The sequence below is a fragment of the Cherax quadricarinatus genome, chromosome 71, assembly GCF_038502225.1.
Source record: "Cherax quadricarinatus isolate ZL_2023a chromosome 71, ASM3850222v1, whole genome shotgun sequence".
NCBI lineage: Eukaryota > Metazoa > Arthropoda > Malacostraca > Decapoda > Parastacidae > Cherax > Cherax quadricarinatus.
In genome coordinates, this window is record NC_091362.1 from 17,783,839 (window position 1) to 17,804,018 (window position 20,180).

Here is a 20,180-nt window from a genome sequence, read left to right on the forward strand (position 1 = left end):
CATCCTGGGGGACAAGATTGAGGGCCCCAATGGAAATAAGTTAGACAGTCCTCGATGACGCACTGACTCTCTTGGGTTATCATGGGTGGCTAACCCTCCGGGGTTAAAAATCCGAACGAAATCTTATCTTATCACACTCGAACCTACGATTCAGACAAAGGATTGTTCCATTTTACGCAAACTCTAAATACTCGTAAGTCGTAATAACACGACTGCAAACAAATCAGGGAATGAGTGGGGTTAGAACCTATGGCAAGTGAATCCTAAAACGCACTGGCCTGTGAGTTTGAGGACTCCCTTGTCATGGGTTCAAATCCCATCAGTTCCGTGATTTCTCTCTACTCATCTATGTATGAATGCTGGAGTAGCTTCGGCTTCTCTTTTTTTTGGTCTTGTTTCTTTATCATATTTCGTTATACTATATAAGGTTGTTATGTCTCATATTTTTCCCCTCATATCGGCCAGTAATGACATTTCTAGTGTTACAATCTTCGAAGTTCATCCCTAGAGCACTCTGAGTCGTTGTCTAGCTAATCCTGAATTTTTCAGGATTAGCTAGACAACGCTTGATGTATGCCCCGAATTCCTTTTGTTTTTTTTAGCCTTTTCCCTCCACATATATGACTTTTCAGTATTTTATCACAATCTATATTCTTCGTGTATTATCTCTTGCTCTCATTTCCATTACATGACACTTAAAATTTCAACCCACATCTGTCATTACATTTGCTCAATTTATCAGTTTTCTTTTAAGGATTTGCAGTTATTTTATTACCTGATTTGTATGGTATCTCTGTATCATCCTCAAACGCATTCAAATTGTTTTTCACTCTTTCTAGCAAGTCATGCATATAATTTAAAAACATGACCGGGGCAAACACTGATTCTCGTGGCACTCCTCAGGTGTGCGTGTGTGTGCGTGTGTGTGTGTGTGTGTGTGTGTGTGTGTGTGTGTGTGTGTGTGTGTGTGTGTGTGTGTGTTTGCGTGTGTGTGTGTGTGTGTGTGTGTGTGTGTGTGTGTGTGTGTGTGTGTGTGTTCGTGTTCGTGCTCCGTGAAACAATATAAGGGAGGGGAGGAGCTGTAGCTGCAGTCACTAACATCACCATCGTCATGATTATTCACATTACACTGCTGCTACTAGGCCTCACAGCCTCTCCCTGCCTGGCGGTAAGTACCTCCCATCCTTCATACCCTCTACCCGATCAATCAGTCTACTGCTACATGTGGCTCGCAGATCTACATACCCACCACAAGCCGACTAATCCGTCGTGCCCTGAAAGAACCTTTCTAGTTCCTTCTCTGTTTCATCAACACATATTTTTGGTTGCGTAGTCGAAAAAAGGCCCATCACGAAGCTGTGTCTTATTACAGACAGCTCCTCCACGTATTTAAGTTTTCTAAGTGGAAAAAAATATTGGTTTAGACGCGAATCTAGTACATGGTTAAGAACACTGGTGTAAATCATAATATAAGCACTGCTAACTTGGACTCCGAGGTTAATACAGTGATGGTGGTAATGTTTCGCTCGTCAGCAAAGTGTCTCCTAAAATGAGTCTTTCTTAAATGATAACTCATTCAGCGGTTAAAATTTCGCTAGCTTATCCCAGCTAGGTTTTACTCCCTATTCTAAATAATATAGTATTAGCACAGGTTATTATCCTGATCAGTAAAGCTTCAATTATAATGCTTAATAAAGTAGGACTAAGGACACCTCCCTGGGGCTCTATTATTGAATTACTATTTCGTAAATAATTTAAATTTAACAAAAACTGTATATTATGCTGTGCGAGACCAAGGAGGCACAATCCTATTTCTGCTATTAAACCCGAGTGTTCCCTGACGAGATTCATGAGTCTGACAGCCAGCTACACCAGGTGTTACGGTGGGGTGCCTATCTCAAACCTTCAAGTTATACTCTAATATGTCTGAAACAACGAATTTTGGTGCATTTTGCAGGAGGTGACTGGTGAACCAGGTGCCCCTGTCAAGGTGTCTGTGTACTACGAGACTCTGTGTCCAGACAGTCAACGGTTCATCACCAATCAGCTCTACCCTGTGTGGCTCAACCTTATGGATATCATGGAAATTGATATTAATGCTTATGGAAAGGCAAATGTAAGTGTGTTATTACCCAGTAGTTATTAGTTTGTAGGTACATGACCAGCTATGCTCGTAATTTTTCCATTATATGCATTTTTTTATATTTTCCCATAGTTGCAGCAACCTTTTGCTTCGTTTTTTAATTCATTCCATCGGTCAACCACTGTTTGCGATGGAACATTGTCTGATATTCCTTCTGTTAATTTTTTTTTTTAGTTTGGAATTATGGTCTCTTATTAAACCTGCTGCAGGTACTAGAAATTCTTGATTTATTATTTCATATCTGTTTTAATGACCTTATGAGTGGTTATCATGTCTCTACCCCAATGAGGCCGACACGGGTATCTTTAGCATTGTCAGCCTGGAAGCCATATATCATATCTTCTGTTTTAGCTCTGGAAGCCATTTTTTTAACTGTTTTACCCACTTTTTTTTATAGATGTGGACATCTCTTAGCTAATGTGTTGCGAATAGCTTTTTTGTTTAGCCTTTATCCATGTGTATGTTTGAAAATTATTTTGTAGCGTAGCAGACGAGACTCACAACTGCATTGATTTTGATCTTCCAGTGAGACATTTTTTTAATGAAGAATTGGTCATACGATCTGAAATCTTCAGGTGGTCTGATTTTGCTTTCTCCCATATTCATATAGTTTTCTGTTTATTTCGGTAAGTTATGTACGTAAAGGCATTATCAGGCCAAGTGCACATCCTTTAGGCACCCCACTTGTGACATTTACCCCTGAAGACATTTTTCTCATACCACATCGCATTTTCAACTTAAAATGTTTCTCATTCACTGTAACTGTTAGCCTTTGAAGTTTCAAAGTCAATGTTTCACGGAAAACATTTGCTTATTTTTTTAATCCAAATACATATAATCTGCCCATTCAGTTCTTTCTTGAACAATTTCTGTAACTTTGTCATAATATTTTATATTTGAAATATGGGAATTTGCAGGTCGAAAATCATTAGATTGTTTGCTAGTTAGTAGGTTTTTATTTTTCTGTTTTGTGCACTTTTATCTTTAAAAAAAAATCAATATTTTTGCAGTATCACTTGTCAGCGAGAACTTGATATCTATTACACTTCAGGACACTGAAGTGGATGATGGCTACGTCTTTGAATGTCAACATGGACCAGACGAGTGTGAGGGTAACATTATGATGGCTTGTGCCAGGGAATATATCGAGGAAGATGAATTCTTCATGACTTTCCTCAACTGTATTATGTCTGAGTTCGAAGGTGCTAGCGCTGGAGAACTGGTAAGCTTATGGTTAGAAATTGCTCTTTTTTAATAACAATAATTAGGTGAACCACATTGTGTGGCTACCCTGATCTGTGTGACTTTTAACGAGGTTGAAGTGAAAGGTAATTATGTTTACATGAGATATCCATTAGACAGTGTACTTTTCCTGTTATGCTCCACCACACTGGATCCATAACGGTTTACAAAAAAAGGCACTGCTACATACACCTAGAGATTATGAGCGTATATACGCTCAGGGTTTAATTTTATGCTTATTTTATGGGTTACAGTACCGTTAACTGGTGCACAGATGACACGTAATCTAAATGACTCCCTTCGAGCCAGAGTAGTTGAGAATACGAACTTAAAATATATGGTTCATATAATGAAATAATAATTACTTGCTCGGTAAACTACTATAGATAAAAAAAATAACATTGGAACAGGAGATGAAGAAATAGCGTTTAGCCAAAGTGGTCAAGACGTAAGTTATGACTCGATAAATTTGTACACAGCGAAAATTTTTCCCAGTAAATTCTTGCTCTACATCTTGTGTTGTATTCGCACAACACAGCTCCACATTCTTATCCTTCGTCACCGTTCTGGATGTATGAAGCCTCCGAGGCTACCGTAGCTGCTTAACTCATCAGTGCGATGCTTGATGGTATCCTCAGCTCCCCACTGAAGTCTTCCAGCTCAGGCTGACACATTCCAGTACCTGATGTATACAAAACTCATCCCGTGTGGTGGAATATGATAAAGAAGAAAATGTGCAGCTCTTGTTCTCACACGGTAACAAGGACCGCAATGGCAATAAGTCACTTGGCTTTTGCATGGTGTGTAGTGATGATAGTTTTGTATGAGGTGTAGTGGAGATAGTAGTACAATAGAGGCGCAAGAGGACCTGCAGAAGGTGGTGTGCGAGGCCTACACTGGGGACCTGCCAGCAGCATGTAGCTCCTAGAAGAGGCTCGACCGAAACGTCGGTGGTGATCTACTAGTAGATCACGTTCTACCAGTAGATCGCGGACCCATTTCTAGTAGATCGCGCGATGACCAGAAAACATTAAATATATTTCTAGGTTAGAAAAATAACGACAAATATGTCTATGTGCATTTGCCAATATATTCATATGTTCACTTAATTTTATTTTTGGGTAGTTTGTCTGTCTCTGTCTCTCTGTCTCTGTCTCTGTCTGTCTGTCTGTCTGTCTGTCTGTCTGTCTGTCTCTCTCTCTCTCTCTCTCTCTCTCTCTCTCTCTCTCTCTCTCTCTCTCTCTCTCTCTCCCTTCAACACGAGTCTCAGATATAGCTTGAGAAAGCTCTACTGGGAGTGCAGCATTACCCAGGTTAAGGTAATTCTACAAGCTTGTAACAATGTACAAATACCAGTCAGGTCACCTTGACCATATACTAAGTGTCTTAAATACTTAGAATTTAGCTCGCAAACGCTGAAACACTTGCAGTACAATTAGCAAATGTTTGAGAAGTTGAATAAGTGCCAAGAAAATAAATCTCGACATGAACCTTAAAAAAAATTAGGTCCACGAAGCTCTTACATTTCCTCTGTATAGGGCTTTTTTTTTTTTGTAAATGCGATTGAAAAAAACATCAAAACAGAAATCGTATTATAGGGAAGCTTTATAGAAAAGCTTAGTGTATATCCTAGAACATCACCGTGTTGTTATTGTTCTCTTTTATCAAACGAGTCGAATATTTGACCACTGACTGGGCCATCAGAATCAGCAAAACCAGTCATCAAAACCCAGTCAGAAATTCACTGATAGCTGTATATTTTTCAGAGCAATCACTACTTGAGAACATAATCTGTGAGATATTTAATAAATCTGTTATATTTCACCGGCATTTCCTTATCATATATGGCACGGATACCAGTGCACGTGTCAGTATGGAGACAGACAGACTTGGAATCGCTCAGTCTAATGGAAAGAAAGACATTGGTAGTAGGGAATTCTTTTAATACAACGTTTCGCCCAAGGCTGGACATTATCAAGCACAGCTGCAGTAAAAGGATTCTCTACCACTAGTGTCTATATTTCCAACTTGTTGGCTTCTCTTGATTACCCAGTCAACCAGATGTCACACAACACGGAGGCCAGATTACATACAAAATTTCAGTATATTAAAGCATAGGCTTTAAGGGCTGCAGCCCTGGGGCCTTTCCCAACTGGAGGGCCTCCAGGGGCCTTCCCCAGCTGGAGGACCTCCAAGGACCTTCCCCAGCTGGAGGACCTCCAGGGACCTTCCCCAGCTGGAGGGCCTCCAGGAGCTTTCCCCAGCTGGAGGGCCTCCAGGGACCTTCCCCAGCTGGAGGGCCTCCAGGGACCTTCCCCATTTGGAGGGCCTCCAGGGACCTTCCCCAGCTGGAGGGCCTCCAGGGACCTTCCCCAGCTGGAGGACCTCCAGGGACCTTCCCCAGCTGGAGGGCCTCCAGGGGCCTTCCCCAGCTGGAGGGTCTCCAGGGGCCTTCCCCAGCTGGAGGGCCTCCAGGGACCTTCCCCAGCTGGAGGGCCTCCAGGGGCCTTCCCCAGCTGGAGGACCTCCAGGGGCCTTCCCCAGCTGGAGGGACTCCAGGAGCTTTCTCCAGCTGGAGGGCCTCCAGGGACCTTCCCCAGCTGGAGGGCCTCCAGGGACCTTCCCCAGCTGGAGGGCCTCCAGGGACCTTCCCCAGCTGGAAGGCCTCCAGGGGCCTTCCCCAGCTGGAGGGCCTCCAGGGACCTTTCCCAGCTGGAGGGCCTCCAGGGACCTTCCCCAGCTGGAGGGCCTCCAGGGGCCTTCCCCAGCTGGAGGACCTCCAGGGGCCTTCCCCAGCTGGAGGACCTCCAGGGGCCTTCCCCAGCTGGAGGACCTCCAGGGGCCTTCCCCAGCTGGAGGACCTCCAGGGGCCTTCCCCAGCTGGAGGACCTCCAGGGTCCTCACAGTATCTGTAGTCCAGGGTCCTCACAGTATCTGTAGCCCAGGGTCCTCACAGTATCTGTAGCTCAGGGTCCTCACAGTATCTGTAGCCCAGGGTCCTCACAGTACCTGTAGCTCAGGGTCCTCACAGTACCTGTAGCCCAGGTTCCTCACAGTATCTGTAGCTCAGGGTCCTCACATTATCTGTAGCCCAGGGTCCTCACAGTACCTGTAGCCCAGGGTCCTCACAGTATCTGTAGCTCAGGGTCATCACAGTATCTGTAGCCCAGGGTCCTCACAGTATCTGTGGCTCAGGGTCCTCACAGTATCTGTAGCTCAGGGTCCTCTCAGTATCTGTAGCCCAGGGTTCTCACAGTATCTGTACCCAGGGTCCTCACAGTATCTGTATCCCAGGGTTCTCACAGTATCTGTAGCTCAGGGTCCTCACAGTATCTGTAGCTCAGGGTCCTCACAGTATCTGTAGCACAGGGTCCTCACAGTATCTGTAGCCAAGGGTCCTCACAGTATCTGTAGCCCAGGGTCCTCACAGTATCTGTAACCCAGAGGCCCCACAGTACCTGTAACCCAGGGTCCTCACAGTACATGTAACCCAGGATCCTCACAGTATCTGTAGCCCAGGGTCCTAACAGTATATGTAGCCCAGGGTCCTCACAGTATCTGTAGCCCAGGGTCCTCACAGTATCTGTAGGCCAGGGTCCTCACAGTATCTGTAGCCAAGGGTCCTCACAGTATCTGTAGCCCATGGTCCTCACAGTATCTGTAACCCAGGGGCCCCACAGTACCTGTAACCCAGGGTCCTCACAGTACCTGTAGCCCAGGGTCCTCACAGTATATGTAGCCCAGGGTCCTCACAGTATCTGTAGCCAAGGGTCCTCACAGTATCTGTAGCCCAGGGTCCTCACAGTATCTGTAGCCCAGGGTCCTCACAGTATCTGTAGCCCAGGGTCATCACAGTATCTGTAGCCCAGTGTCCTCACAGTATCTGTAGCCCAGGGGCCCCACAGTACCTGTAACCCAGGGTCCTCACAGTATCTGTAGCCCAGGGTCCTCACAGTACCTGTAGCCCAGGGTCCTCACAGTATCTGTAGCTCAGGGTCATCACAGTATCTGTAGCCCAGGGTCCTCACAGTATCTGTAGCTCAGGGTCCTCACAGTATCTGTAGCTCAGGGTCCTCACAGTATCTGTAGCCCAGGGTTCTCACAGTATCTGTACCCAGGGTCCTCACAGTATCTGTATCCCAGGGTTCTCACAGTATCTGTAGCTCAGGGTCCTCACAGTATCTGTAGCTCAGGGTCCTCACAGTATCTGTAGCCAAGGGTCCTCACAGTATCTGTAGCCAAGGGTCCTCACAGTATCTATAGCCCAGGGTCCTCACAGTATCTGTAACCCAGGGGCCCCACAGTACCTGTAACCCAGGGTCCTCACAATACCTGTAACCCAGGGTCCTCACAGTATCTGTAGCCCAGGGTCCTCACAGTATATGTAGCCCAGGGTCCTCACAGTATCTGTAGCCCAGGGTCCTCACAGTATCTGTAGGCCAGGGTCCTCACAGTATCTGTAGCCAAGGGTCCTCACAGTATCTGTAGCCCAGGGTCCTCACAGTATCTGTAACCCAGGGGCCCCACAGTACCTGTAACCCAGGGTTCTCACAGTACCTGTAGCCCAGGGTCCTCACAGTATATGTAGCCCAGGGTCCTCACAGTATATGTAGCCCAGGGTCCTCACAGTATCTGTAGCCCAGGGTCCTCACAGTATCTGTAGCCCAGGGTCCTCACAGTATCTGTAGCCCAGGGTCCTCACAGTATCTGTAGCCCAGGGTCATCACAGTATCTGTACAGTATATCTGTAGCCCAGGGTCCTCACAGTATCTGTAGCTCAGGGTCCTCACAGTATCTGTAGCCCAGGGTCCTCACAGTATCTGTAGCCCAGAGTCCTCACAGTATCTGTAGCTCAGGGTCCTCACAGTATCTGTAACCCAGGGTCCTCACAGTATCTGTAGCCCAGGGTCCTCACAGTATCTGTAGCTCAGGGTCCTCACAGTATCTGTAGCCCAGGGCCCTCACAGTATCTGTAGCCCAGGGTCCTCACAGTATCTGTAGCCCAGGGTCCTCACAGTATCTGTAGCCCAGGGGCCCCACAGTACCTGTAACCCAGGGTCCTCACAGTACCTGTAGCCCATTGTCCTCACAGTACCAGTAGCCCAGGGTCCTCACAGTATCTGTAGCCCAGGGGCCCCACAGTACCTGTAACCCAGGGTCCTCACTTTACCAGTAGCCCAGGGTCCTCACAGTACCTGAACGTCAGGGTCCTCACAGTACCTGTAGCCCAGGGCCCTCGCAGTACCTGTAGCCCAGGGTCCTCACAGTACCTGTAGCCCAGGGGCCTCGCAGTACCTGTAGCCCAGGGTCCTCACAGTACCTGTAGCCCAGGGGCCTCGCAGTACCTGTAGCCCAGGGTCCTCACAGTACCTGTAGCCCAGGGCCCTTGCAGTATCTGTAGCCCAGGGGTCTCACAGTGCCTGTAGCCCAGGGGCCTCACAGTACCTGTAGCCCAGGGTCCTCACAGTACCTGTAGCCCAGGGCCCTCGCAGTACCTGTAGCCCAGGGTCCTCACAGTATCTGTAGCCCAGGGGCCTCGCAGTACCTGTAGCCCAGGGTCCTCACAGTACCTGTAGCCCAGGGTCCTCACAGTACCTGTAGCCCAGGGTCCTCACAGTACCTGTAGCCCAGGGGCCTCACAGTGCCTGTAGCCCAGGGGCCTCACAGCACCTGTAGCCCAGGGGCCTCACAGTACCTGTAGCCCAGGGTCCTCACAGTACCTGTAGCCCAGGGTCCTCACAGTACCTGTAGCCCAGGGTCCTCACAGTACCTGTAGCCCAGGGGCCTCACAGTACCTGTAGCCCAGGGTCCTCACAGTACCTGTAGCCCAGGGGCCTCACAGTGCCTGTAGCCCAGGGGCCTCACAGCACCTGTAGCCCAGGGGCCTCACAGTACCTGTAGCCCAGGGTCCTCACAGTACCTGTAGCCCAGGGGCCTCACAGTACCTGTAGCCCAGGGGCCTCACAGTACCTGTAGCCCAGGGGCCTCACAGTACCTGTAGCCCAGGGTCCTCACAGTACCTGTAGCCCAGGGCCCTCGCAGTACCTGTAGCCCAGGGTCCTCACAGTATCTGTAGCCCAGGGGCCTCGCAGTACCTGTAGCCCAGGGTCCTCACAGTACCTGTAGCCCAGGGTCCTCACAGTACCTGTAGCCCAGGGTCCTCACAGTACCTGTAGCCCAGGGTCCTCACAGTACCTGTAACCCAGGGGCCTCACAGTACCTGTAGCCCAGGGGCCTCACAGCACCTGTAGCCCAGGGTCCTCAGTACCTGTAGCCCAGGGTCCTCACAGTACCTGTAACCCAGGGGCCTCACAGTACCTGTAGCCCAGGGGCCTCACAGTACCTGTAGCCCAGGGGCCTCACAGCACCTGGAGCACAAGGGTCTACAAAATCTTAATCCGGCTGTATAGGAATGCCATGCTAGACGATTCCTAAAATTATTTCCAAGGGTTCGATCTCAACTCCATCTGTTATATATTTGCAATCATGTTATTTCTGTTCATGAGTCATGATACTTTAATTTAAAATAGGGATTAAATTAAACCCTCATCATACATACGCTGAAAGAAATACCTATCTAGGTGTATGTGTCCTGTGATGTATTACTGATAAATTAAGTAGATTTGACCTGATATAACCCTCCTCCTCCAAAAAAAAGTCACAGTGTGACTTCAATGTTATTTACGTTATGACAGTTCATGTACTCCTGCTTGGCGGATAATTATAAGAAAGTAGGAGCGCTAAAGCAGGCCTACTGGCCCATGCTAGGCAAGTCCAAGTCATATTTTTTACAACATTATGATACTTTCCAGAATAAACGAGGAGCCAGAAAGTCAGTGTTTTTGTCGTTAGTTTATTCGTCGGAAAAAAAATCTAACAAGGGTTTGTGTCATAAGATGAGCCGTTCAGTGATACCGGCACTATAGCTGAGGACCTGGAAGACGGTGGTGTTGTTGGCACTTTTTCTGGTCAAGGTACAGTGGTTTACCGAGCTGGCTCAACACATTGATCATTTGTTGACCATTTCTCCACGCCTGTAAGCACCGATGTTAAGGGTTACAGTCACGTAGCTATTAGCTTGCCAGCCGTCTAATTTAATCCGTTGACATCACAGTGTCCAACACTGCCAGCCAGGGGTTGACATCTTCAGAGCCCGTGTCATAGGACTGATCACCAACAACCTGAGTGATCAAAGATAGGGTCGCGCTTTGTGGACGGAGGATCAAGACTCGGCGCTTCACATATATAAATACGAAAGCTGATCACATACTAGTCATAGAGAAAACAGATTTTAACAAAAGCACATCTGTGACTGCTTCAGAGAACCAATTGAGTGGGTTACATTCAGTCAACAAGTGTCAGGAGTTTTGTTTCTTCACATACGAAGAAAGACAGGGCCATACAAAAACAAAGCCAACGACACAGAGACGCAAGGAGCATGAGCAATGTAGCTGTAAGACGGAGTCAACAACAACCACAACAATACTGGTTGCAACACTGTGCGACAAGGTACCTTGGTAAGATCTATACGTGTGCATCTGGTAAACACAACCAGCCCACTGACTTCTAGATAACTATGCCAGAGACAGCCAACGGAAGGTTACATTTCCCAGCAATATATAATCAGTTTTTCTTCCCTCGATCCAGTGGCAAGTGATCTACCAGACGATCCAGTGGCGACTGATTTAGCAGACGATCCAGTGGCGAGTGATCTACCAGACGATCCAGTGGTGAGTAATCTACCAGACGATCTAACAGCGAGTGATCTACCAGAGATCCAATAGCGAATGATCTACTTGACGATCCAGCAGCGAGGGATCTACCAAACGATCCAGATACACGCAAATAGCTTGGATACGACAACTGTGCTTACATACCAACGGAATGAGAAGAATCGTCAAACACAGTGTAGGTTCAGACTTATATATCTTTTGAGCACAATAGTGTTCAGAGCCTAAAAATAAGTTTTATGCTCACCGAAAACCGAGGGTGAATAAAAAAAAATAGAAGGAAGGAAACTACTAAACAAATCTTTGATTATATTATGCATCTAAAAAGATTTTAATCCCTCCCCCCACGAGATAAAATGTAAATATTCATCTTTAGATCTATCTTGGGGTGCATAATTGAAAGTATCCAGAGACTATGAAAACTTGATCTGATCCAACCTTGGTGTGGGAAAAGAAAAACTGGCCAATCATTCGTTCAGAGTACGTCATCATTTAACAAATCCCCTTGTTCTAGAGTGACGCTAACAACCAACTAACCACATCGTGTAGATCATGTACATCCCTCACTGGCAGCACGTAACCAAGCCTTCAGGTTAGCCTTAGATTCACTATCGCTGCCGTGAAGACGCTAATGGTAGGCAGAATCCTGGAAGGGTTGTAAAATGCTTTCCTACACCCCACACCACACCCACAACAGGACCTCTACAGGCAAGTCTGTCGGCGAATGGGGGAAATAGAATACTGGACCATCTCTAGACGGGAGAGAGAGAGAAAGTTTATATCAGGAAAAGAGAACTTTAAAACCTAATGGTCCTTGGTCAAGGCTCGACAAGGCTATTCACCCGATGGCACAATTTCCCTTCTAAATGGACATGATGAAACTACTGCTGCCACCAAACAAGGAATGCTTCAAGAAATATAATAATAAATATAATAATAATATAATAATAAATATAATAAACACTCAGTGTATATACACTGAGCAATATGCACCTGTATGTATATGTGCACTGAAAGATACGTCTCAGTGTATATACTCATCTAACTTGCCATGATTGTGACCAGATCTACCTGGAGTTCATTACCTTTGTAACAAGTTCAGCTATCATAACTTTGGGGTCCAGTCCCTGGACCCATTATGTACCTCTGTAATCTTTTGACTACCGCCCACAGCATGGGTATGGGGTGCATAATGAAGATATTAAAATAAACTAATTGTATATACATTCTATATAAGTATTACATACTCTTTAATTTCTTTTGAAAATACGTCTTTTATTTTCCATTCGTTCTATATTTTTTTCCTACATTACGATTTGTAAATATGTTTTCCCAGAGTATTTATTTTATGATAGTTAGCCATACCATGGTGCCTCCAGTAGTGACGTCACGGGGATACGATATATATTTAAGGCAGGAGGAACTAAACTATTATAAACTACACAGGAATGGGAGGAGTATCTGTCTCAGTACTGCTGTTGCTGCTGCATCAGCTGTACACTCTCACTACTGCAAACACTGTGAGTCCTATTTAATCCAGTAAATGGTGGAAACATTAGGGCGTGTTTACTTTCTTCATTTGATTTTTTTTAAAAATGCATGAATATTAAAAAAATAAGAAAAATTTGCTAAAATGTTATTTTGTTGATTAATTCGACGATTCAGAGCGGTTTGAAACATTTTCTGACATTCTTCAGTTTTTAGCTAAAATATTGTTCACCTAGCAGTAAATAGGTACCTGGGTGTTAGTTGACTAGTGTGGGTCGCATTCTGGGAACAAAATTAACCTAAATTGCACTAAATGCTTTACATAACCAGAAGCTGTATATGTAGTACGTCACTGATGTCAGCTAGGTCTGTACGTTGTACTTCTAGACATTATTATTATTATTATTATTATTATTATTATTATTATTAGTAGTAGTAGTAGTAGTAGTAGTAGTACTATTATTAAACTGTGAAAAACTCGAAGGAACTGAACCCACGACAGTTCTAAATCTAGAAAGATATAGATAGTTCTCAGCCGATAGTCTCGGTGTGTGCCTCTAAGTCCTTGATCAACTATTTGTCTTTCCCATGCACTCATCTATATGTGGTTGCAGGGGCCGATTCACAGCTCCTGGCCCCGAGTTGGGTATATTCCCATGTACATGTTGGCTGTTTTTAATGCATGTAAAAGTTATGAGTGGAAGATCTCTATACACAGTTATGTCTGAATTAGTTGTTAGCGACTATACGTCAGTGGACAGTGAAATTCTGTGACATTTTGGCTTTCAAATGGACACTGAAGTAGCTAGAGTGGGTTGAAAGAGAGTGGTGATTGATAATGTGTGTGTGTGTATTTATCAGTTGTCAAAGGCACATGTCGATAGACACTGGCCTGTTTGTGGTGTGTGTCTTAGTTACCTGTTGTCAAAGACAATTGTCAATACATACTTGGTCTGTTGTTTGTAGTAGTAGTGTGTGTGTGTATACTCACCTATTTGTGGTTCCAGGGGTCGAATCTTGGCTCTTGTCCCATCCTTTTCGCTGATCGCTACTACGCCCACTCTCTCCCTGCCTCAAGAGCCTTATCGTACCTCTTCTTAAGGCTATGTATGAATTCTGCCTCCAATACTTCACTGTGTGTGTGTGTCTGTCCACATATTTGCACTTGCCTACTTGTAGCTGCGTGGTGTATGGGGTTGAGGGGTCAAAACTCAGCTCCTGACCCAACCTTTTAATCTCATACTACCTGTTTCACACAATTTCTGCTTCGGATAGTACCATATGTTTAACATACACATCATACAGTATAACCTTCATGTCATACTCCACCACCCAGGATGGCGTTCCTGTCATATTTCCTCACTAAAGATAGTTTTGCTGTCCTACATCACCAGACAGGATGGTTCGTTCACATCTTTTGTCACTGATACAAACCTCTTAGTGTATATACACCGAAATATACGTAACTCTCGGTACATATGCATTCGGTATTTACATACAGAGTAATGAAATAAGATCACAGTAAACAGGTGATATCACAATATGAAAAATAATCAGTGTAAAAAAATATTGAAATTCCAAGCGCTGTCGTGATTTCTCACATAATCAAGGAATAGTAAAAATAATAGATCAGAACACTTAATGGTTTAACTTAACAAATCTTTGATAACACTGAGCTTTGCTCAGATCTCTACAACACCTCTACACGTGTACAGGTGACACGTAGCCTTAATGACCCTAATGTAGTAGATAGGCTTTAAACCCAGTAAACCAAGCAACCATATGAAAAATTAAACACTCATGGTAAATATAGTGTGTTTGCAATGTTTATATAAAACACACTAATGATTTGTATTGTTTTAATTATTATTATCACACTCTTGGGGAAGCATTAAACCTGTAAAAGCCACACGCCAGTGGAATGGGAAGTAATCAAGTTTGATCCGAGGAAAGGGAGGGCCGCTCCAGTTCACTGCATCACGAACTCTTCACTCTACTAAAACAAAATTAAGAGTATTCCTGCCTATTTGGTAAACTAAAATTTGTGTTAAATGAACATTTAACCACAAATAAATTAGTGGTTAACCACATTTAACCAAATTTGTGGTTAAATGAACCTTTTTCTGTTTTCCAATAACCTAATTTAGCTTAAATTCATTTAACTAAACCTTCAGTACAAAATTACGTGAGCAGGAAGTAACCTGCTTGACCAGGTGTAGTGACACTGGCAAGACGTGTGTGTACAGGTGTTGGTGGCAGCTACGGTAAACACCTGCTTGCTACACACCTTTACATGTGGCCAAGTTATTAATTATGAGCCCCGGGAGAAACCCATTCCCAGATTACATAGTTCATTTCCTTATTTCTCATGTCTGGGTGTAAGTTAGACCTGACTAGCTTGGGCCAGTGGGTCTGGTGCGGTACTTCTTCCTTCTTAAGTGGATGTGATCGGGACCTGACTAGCTTAGGCCAGTAGATGACTTGGACCTGTCTAGCATGGGCCAGTAGGCCTGCTGCAGTGCTCATTTCTCATGTTCTTATGCTGGAGCATATGACCCACGTCAGGAAACACCTGTCTTGATCACAACACAACACAACACCTGTCTTGTTCTCTGGTCGCCTTACCTAACCTAACCTAACCGCATGTGATGAGGTTTGGGAACATAAAGACAGCATACAGAGGAATATAAGCAAGGAAAAAGATCGTATATGAGAGTATAAAGTCTTAGTATAACGTATTGTGTATAAAAGGTGAAAAGTATAACAGTAATGTGTATGAGAGGTGGAGAGTATAATAGTAAATTGTATGAAAGGTAGAGTGTATAACAGTAATGTGTATGAGAGGAAGAGTGTATAAGAGTAATGTGTATGAGAGGTAGAATGTATAAGAGTAATGTGTATAAGAGGTAGAGAGTGTAACAGTTATGTGTATGAGATATGGAGAGTAATATCATTGAGTTAGAACATGTACTGTAATAAAGCAATTATATGTAAAATGTCTGCTCGTAACCTTCTGTAAATGCCAAGTCTTCCTCTCCTGCAGGAGGCGCCGAAGGTGAAGGTGTCAGTGTACTATGAGACTCTGTGTCCAGACAGCCAAAGATTCATCGTTCAGCAGCTGTATCCCGTGTGGCGTGACCTCAAGGACATCATTCAACTGGACATTCATTCCTTCGGCAAGACAGTAGTAGGTGGCTTCACTACACTGAGTTCTGGGAATCGAGTATGTGAACGAAGGTTCTTGGTTTATTCGTCAGGGGGAAAATTTCTTCTTGAAACGGGTTTTCGTTACAAGATGAGTCATTTTCCATCTGGTTTATTAGGGGTTACTGACGGTTGACGTCGTATCGAACCCAGTTAAGTCGTTCAATAGTGCCGGCACTATGATGGATTGTGTCTAAGTGGGGTAACCGATGGGTCTATAGTGGATCACAGAAGCGATGATCACTTGTTGTGTATAGTGTATGTGTGTGTGCATTATCTACATTTCCTTTATTTCCAACATGTGGTTTCTGAACATCTTCAGGAATACGATGGTGGGAGCAGGTTCACGTGTCAGCATGGCTCCAGGGAGTGCCGGGCTAACACCATGCTAACTTGTGCCAAAAAATACATCGCAGACGAGAGTCAGTTTCTGGACTTTGTAAAGTGTGTGATGTCGAGATTTACTGGCACCGACGCCGGACCTGTGGTAAGCTGCAATCAGAATTGTCCAATTATTGGACACTGTTCAGTGTGCATAAAAGGTCGTACTGCCGCAAGTTAATTAAGTAGACACAAGCTGTTATTGGGACAAAGTTTCACTCTGTGTAGAGATTTATTAAGTTATGAATTGGTGAAGCTCAATACAAACCGAAATGTGCTATATAACTTGTTACGAAGCTAAGGCCTTTCTCTTCACACTTTTTATTTAGGCTAAGAGCTACTGTTGCTAATTTTTTATTAGTCTGTTAATTAAACAGTCATATACCATTTACTGATAAGGGTGTCAGTGTAAAGCCGAAATATACGAAGTCAAAAATTGGGCCCACTCCCTATACCCAATATGCAACTCTATAATCATTTGACTATCGCCTTGTGATAGATACGGGGATATATAATAAAAGTAATAGAAGTCAGTAAGTTGAAAGACAACCACCACCCAGGGAGGTACTATCGTCTTGTGAAATGAGTGAAACAGAAGCATGTTGAACATTTCGCCCTGGCTGATAAACTGATCTTTCCTTTCTGTCTCATCACCATGTAGCACTTACACTTATCTTTACTTACGTGTGTATTTCTAGTAATTCTTGTCATGGTTAATGGAGTTTAAAGCTTATAGACTACACGAGGGTCATTATAGCTGCATACCTATTCATTACCAGTCAGGAATACTTTAATCCCTATAATTAGGGATTAAATTAACCTATCGACATCGATTTACATAGAGATACACACCTCTGGGAGTATTTTTTTTAATTTAGGAGGCCTTGTCAGAGGTCGGGCCGCGGGGGTGATTATCCCTGGGAAATACTAACAGAAATATCAATGCTGGGTTGCAGTGTGCCAATGAGACGCGGGTGGAGTTTGAGGAAATACAGAGATGTTATGGTGGCGCTGAAGGACTTGCCTTGCAGCACCAGCTGTCCCTTCACCAGGCTGCTCTCAGCCCTTCCCTAGACTATGTTCCCTGGATCCTCGTCAATCAGGTAATAGTCAGTACCACGACCACCACCACTAACATACTGCTACCACTACCACTATCATTATTACCACCACTATTATTATTACCACTATCATTAAAGGAGGGGTTTGTGATATTGGCAGTTTGGAGGGATATGTTGTGTATCTTTATACGTATATGCTTCTAAGCTGTTGTATTCTGAGCACCTCTGCAAAAGCAGTGATAATGTGTGAGTGTGGTGAAAGTGTTGAATGATGATGAAAGTATTTTCTTTTTGGGGATTTTCTTTCTTTTTTGGGTCACCCTGCCTCGGTGGGAGACGGCCGACTTGTTGAAAAAATATATATATATACAGAGATACACACCTCTCAGTTTATATGAGGGGTACCAGGTAATATTAGCAAGAGACAGCTTTCGAAATTATACCGAATGGGATAACCCAAAAAATATCAGAATTAATATCTTAAATTTATTTCCCCCCCTCCCCCCAAAATAAATGCACAAACCAAGCAAAAAAAAAAAGATTGGAGAAGCGCTAGACCAGTATGGGTCACGCAAATAAAAAGCTTGGGGGTATGAGAGAGGAATCAGATTCCTCTTGGGAAGGGAGGGGGAGGGAAGAGGGAAGAGAATTCCACTTCATGGGATCAAGAGCGATTTTAATTCGTTGATCTCCGCAGGTGTTCACACGGCACCAGCTTCGCGCAGCGCAGTATAACCTGCGCGCAGTGGTCTGCGCGACCTACGAGGGAGCAACACCTGCCATGTGTTTTTAAGGCCTATTGACTAACCCAACCTACTGACCGACCTTCCTTATTGACTGACCACCTACTGACCGACCTCCCTTATTGACTGACCACCTACTAACCGACCTCATTGACTGACCACCTACTAACCGATCTCCCTTATTGACTGACCACCTACTGACCGACTTCCCTTATTGACTGACCGCCTACTAACCGACCTCCCTTATTGACTGACCACCTACTGACCGACCTCCCTTACTGACTGACCACCTACCGACTGACCTCCCTTACTGACTGACCACCTACCGACTGACCTCCCTTATTGAATGACCACCTATTGACTAAGCACAATGACTGACGCCTATTGACTTTGGGTCAAGCCACGAGTGTGCGAAACGAGGTTTTATGGAGACAAAGTTTCGCTCTGTGTAGAGCTTCATCAAGTCATGAAACTTGTGTTTGGCTCTATACAGAGCGAAACATCGTCAGAATAGGAGACTTGTTCTACATGCTAGGTAAGGACAGTACACTGATACAGTATACAGAGTAAACTCCAGAGCACGTACCGAGTATACTCTAAGGTATACCAGTATACTCTACACACTCTACCACACTTGGCTCAACCATTTGCCACGTCAACCACTGCATTTCGCTCGAAGTAGAGCTAAAGTGAGCAAAACGTTCTCCAAATAAATTATAATACTACTAGTAGTAATAACAGCAGTAGTAGCAACAATAATAGTAGTAGTAGTAGCAGCAGCAGTAGTTGTAGTAATAGTAGTAGTAGTAGTAGTCGTAATAGTAGTAGTAATAGTGGTAGTAGTAACAGTATCAGTAGTAGAAGTAATAGTAGTAGCAGTAGTAATAATAGTAGCAGTAGTACTATCACTACTACTGCTACTATTACTACTACTACTAGTAGTAGTAATAGTAGTAACAGTAGTAGTAGTAGTAATAGTAGTAGCAACAGTAGTAGTAGTCGTAGCAACAGCAGTAGTAGTAGCAGCAGTAGTAGCAACAGTAGTAGTAGTAGCAACAGTAGTAGTAGCAACAGTAGTAGTAGTAGCAACAGTAGTAGTAGTAGTAGCAACAGTAGTAGTAGTAGTAGCAACAGTAGTAGTAGTAGCAACAGTAGTAGTAGTAGTAGCAACAGTAGTAGTAGTAGCAGCAACAGTAGTAGTAGTAGCAACAGTAGTAGTAGTAGTAGCAACAGTAGTAGTAGTAGTAGCAACAGTAGTAGTAGTAGTAGCAACAGTAGTAGTAGTAGCAGCAGTAGTAGTAGTAGCAACAGTAGTAGTAGTAGCAGCAACAGTAGTAGTAGTAGCAACAGTAGTAGTAGTAGTAGCAACAGTAGTAGTAGTAGTAGCAACAGTAGTAGTAGTAGTAGCAACAGTAGTAGTAGTAGTAGTAACAGTAGTAGTAGTAGCAACAGTAGTAGTAGTAGTAGCAACAGTAGTAGTAGTAGTAGCAACAGTAGTAGTAGTAGTAGTAGTAGTAACAGTAGTAGTAGTAGCAACAGTAGTAGTAGTAGTAGTAACAGTAGTAGTAGTAGCAACAGTAGTAGTAGTAGCAGCAGCAGCAATATAGTGAAGCACTCAACCCATACATATTATATTGATCATAGGAAGGGGAGAGACGCTCTAATTTCCTGGATCAAGAGACCTTCTCCAGCAGCATGGCATCCTCCTTCAAGGCACCTCATCCAATAGGCTTAAAGAAGCCGATTAAAAATATATATACTATGAATTTTAACGTCTATCTGATATTTGTAATATGAGAAAAAATTCCGAAAAATGTAATAAATATGCATGTAAAATAAAAATCCGTATGAACATTTGTGTCGAAATTTCCATTTTTCGTTCTCTGAAAATTTTTCAAATTTTCGGAGAGTAATAGAACAAACTTCTCAAAATATTTTTTGTTTAAAAAAAAAATTAAGGTTTTACCGAACATTTTCAGAGTTTGTAATAAAAAAACTTTTACTTCCTTAATACTAAAATAATTAAAAATAAACAATAATCTTAATCTCGCCAAACAGCTCTCAAAATGTTCTCACTTAAGAAAAGGACACGATTATTTTCGGTAAGAAATCTCCCCTTTTAGTTTGTGTATAATAAGTCTTTCTTTCAAGGGAATCACTATTTTCTTCTCGAAAAAGGCGGGGAAAG

The 20,180-nt window shown here is 43.9% G+C and overlaps 2 protein-coding genes across 3 annotated transcripts; both read left to right on the forward strand.

The window, feature by feature from the left end:
* Positions 1-1,016: 1,016 nt before the first annotated feature.
* LOC128700360 (gamma-interferon-inducible lysosomal thiol reductase) lies at positions 1,017-3,459 on the forward strand. The gene is made up of 3 exons (XM_070100097.1): positions 1,017-1,168; positions 1,958-2,116; positions 3,195-3,459. Exons 1-3 carry the CDS (start codon positions 1,112-1,114, stop codon positions 3,396-3,398), a joined length of 420 nt encoding a protein of 139 aa, XP_069956198.1. The 5' UTR covers positions 1,017-1,111; the 3' UTR covers positions 3,399-3,459.
* A 7,674-nt stretch (positions 3,460-11,133) lies between these two features.
* On the forward strand, positions 11,134-19,844 carry LOC128700362 (gamma-interferon-inducible lysosomal thiol reductase). Of its 2 annotated transcripts, none has more exons than XM_053793512.2 (5): positions 11,134-11,293; positions 15,647-15,790; positions 16,130-16,294; positions 17,145-17,291; positions 17,947-19,844. In XM_053793512.2, the coding sequence occupies exons 1-5, from the start codon at positions 11,270-11,272 to the stop codon at positions 18,040-18,042; spliced, it is 576 nt and encodes a 191-aa protein (XP_053649487.1). In that variant the 5' UTR covers positions 11,134-11,269; the 3' UTR covers positions 18,043-19,844. The 2 variants fall into 2 exon arrangements, with proteins under 2 accessions (XP_053649487.1, XP_053649486.1); XM_053793511.2 differs by lacking the exon at positions 11,134-11,293 and adding an exon at positions 12,554-12,635.
* Positions 19,845-20,180: the final 336 nt, after the last annotated feature.

What these genes read in the sequence shown, in the direction of transcription:
- LOC128700360 (XM_070100097.1), top strand. Translation starts at nt 1,112, where the DNA reads ATGATTATTCACATTACACTGCTGCTACTAGGCCTCACAGCCTCTCCC. An exon ending in CAGCCTCTCCCTGCCTGGCG is followed by an intron (nt 1,169 to 1,957) that starts GTAAGTACCTCC and finishes TGCATTTTGCAG; the next exon opens with GAGGTGACTGGTGAACCAGG. An exon ending in ATGCTTATGGAAAGGCAAAT is followed by an intron (nt 2,117 to 3,194) that starts GTAAGTGTGTTA and finishes ATTACACTTCAG; the next exon opens with GACACTGAAGTGGATGATGG.
- LOC128700362 (XM_053793511.2), top strand. Translation starts at nt 12,564, where the DNA reads ATGGGAGGAGTATCTGTCTCAGTACTGCTGTTGCTGCTGCATCAGCTG. An exon ending in CTCTCACTACTGCAAACACT is followed by an intron (nt 12,636 to 15,646) that starts GTGAGTCCTATT and finishes CCTCTCCTGCAG; the next exon opens with GAGGCGCCGAAGGTGAAGGT. An exon ending in GCACCGACGCCGGACCTGTG is followed by an intron (nt 16,295 to 17,144) that starts GTAAGCTGCAAT and finishes GCTGGGTTGCAG; the next exon opens with TGTGCCAATGAGACGCGGGT.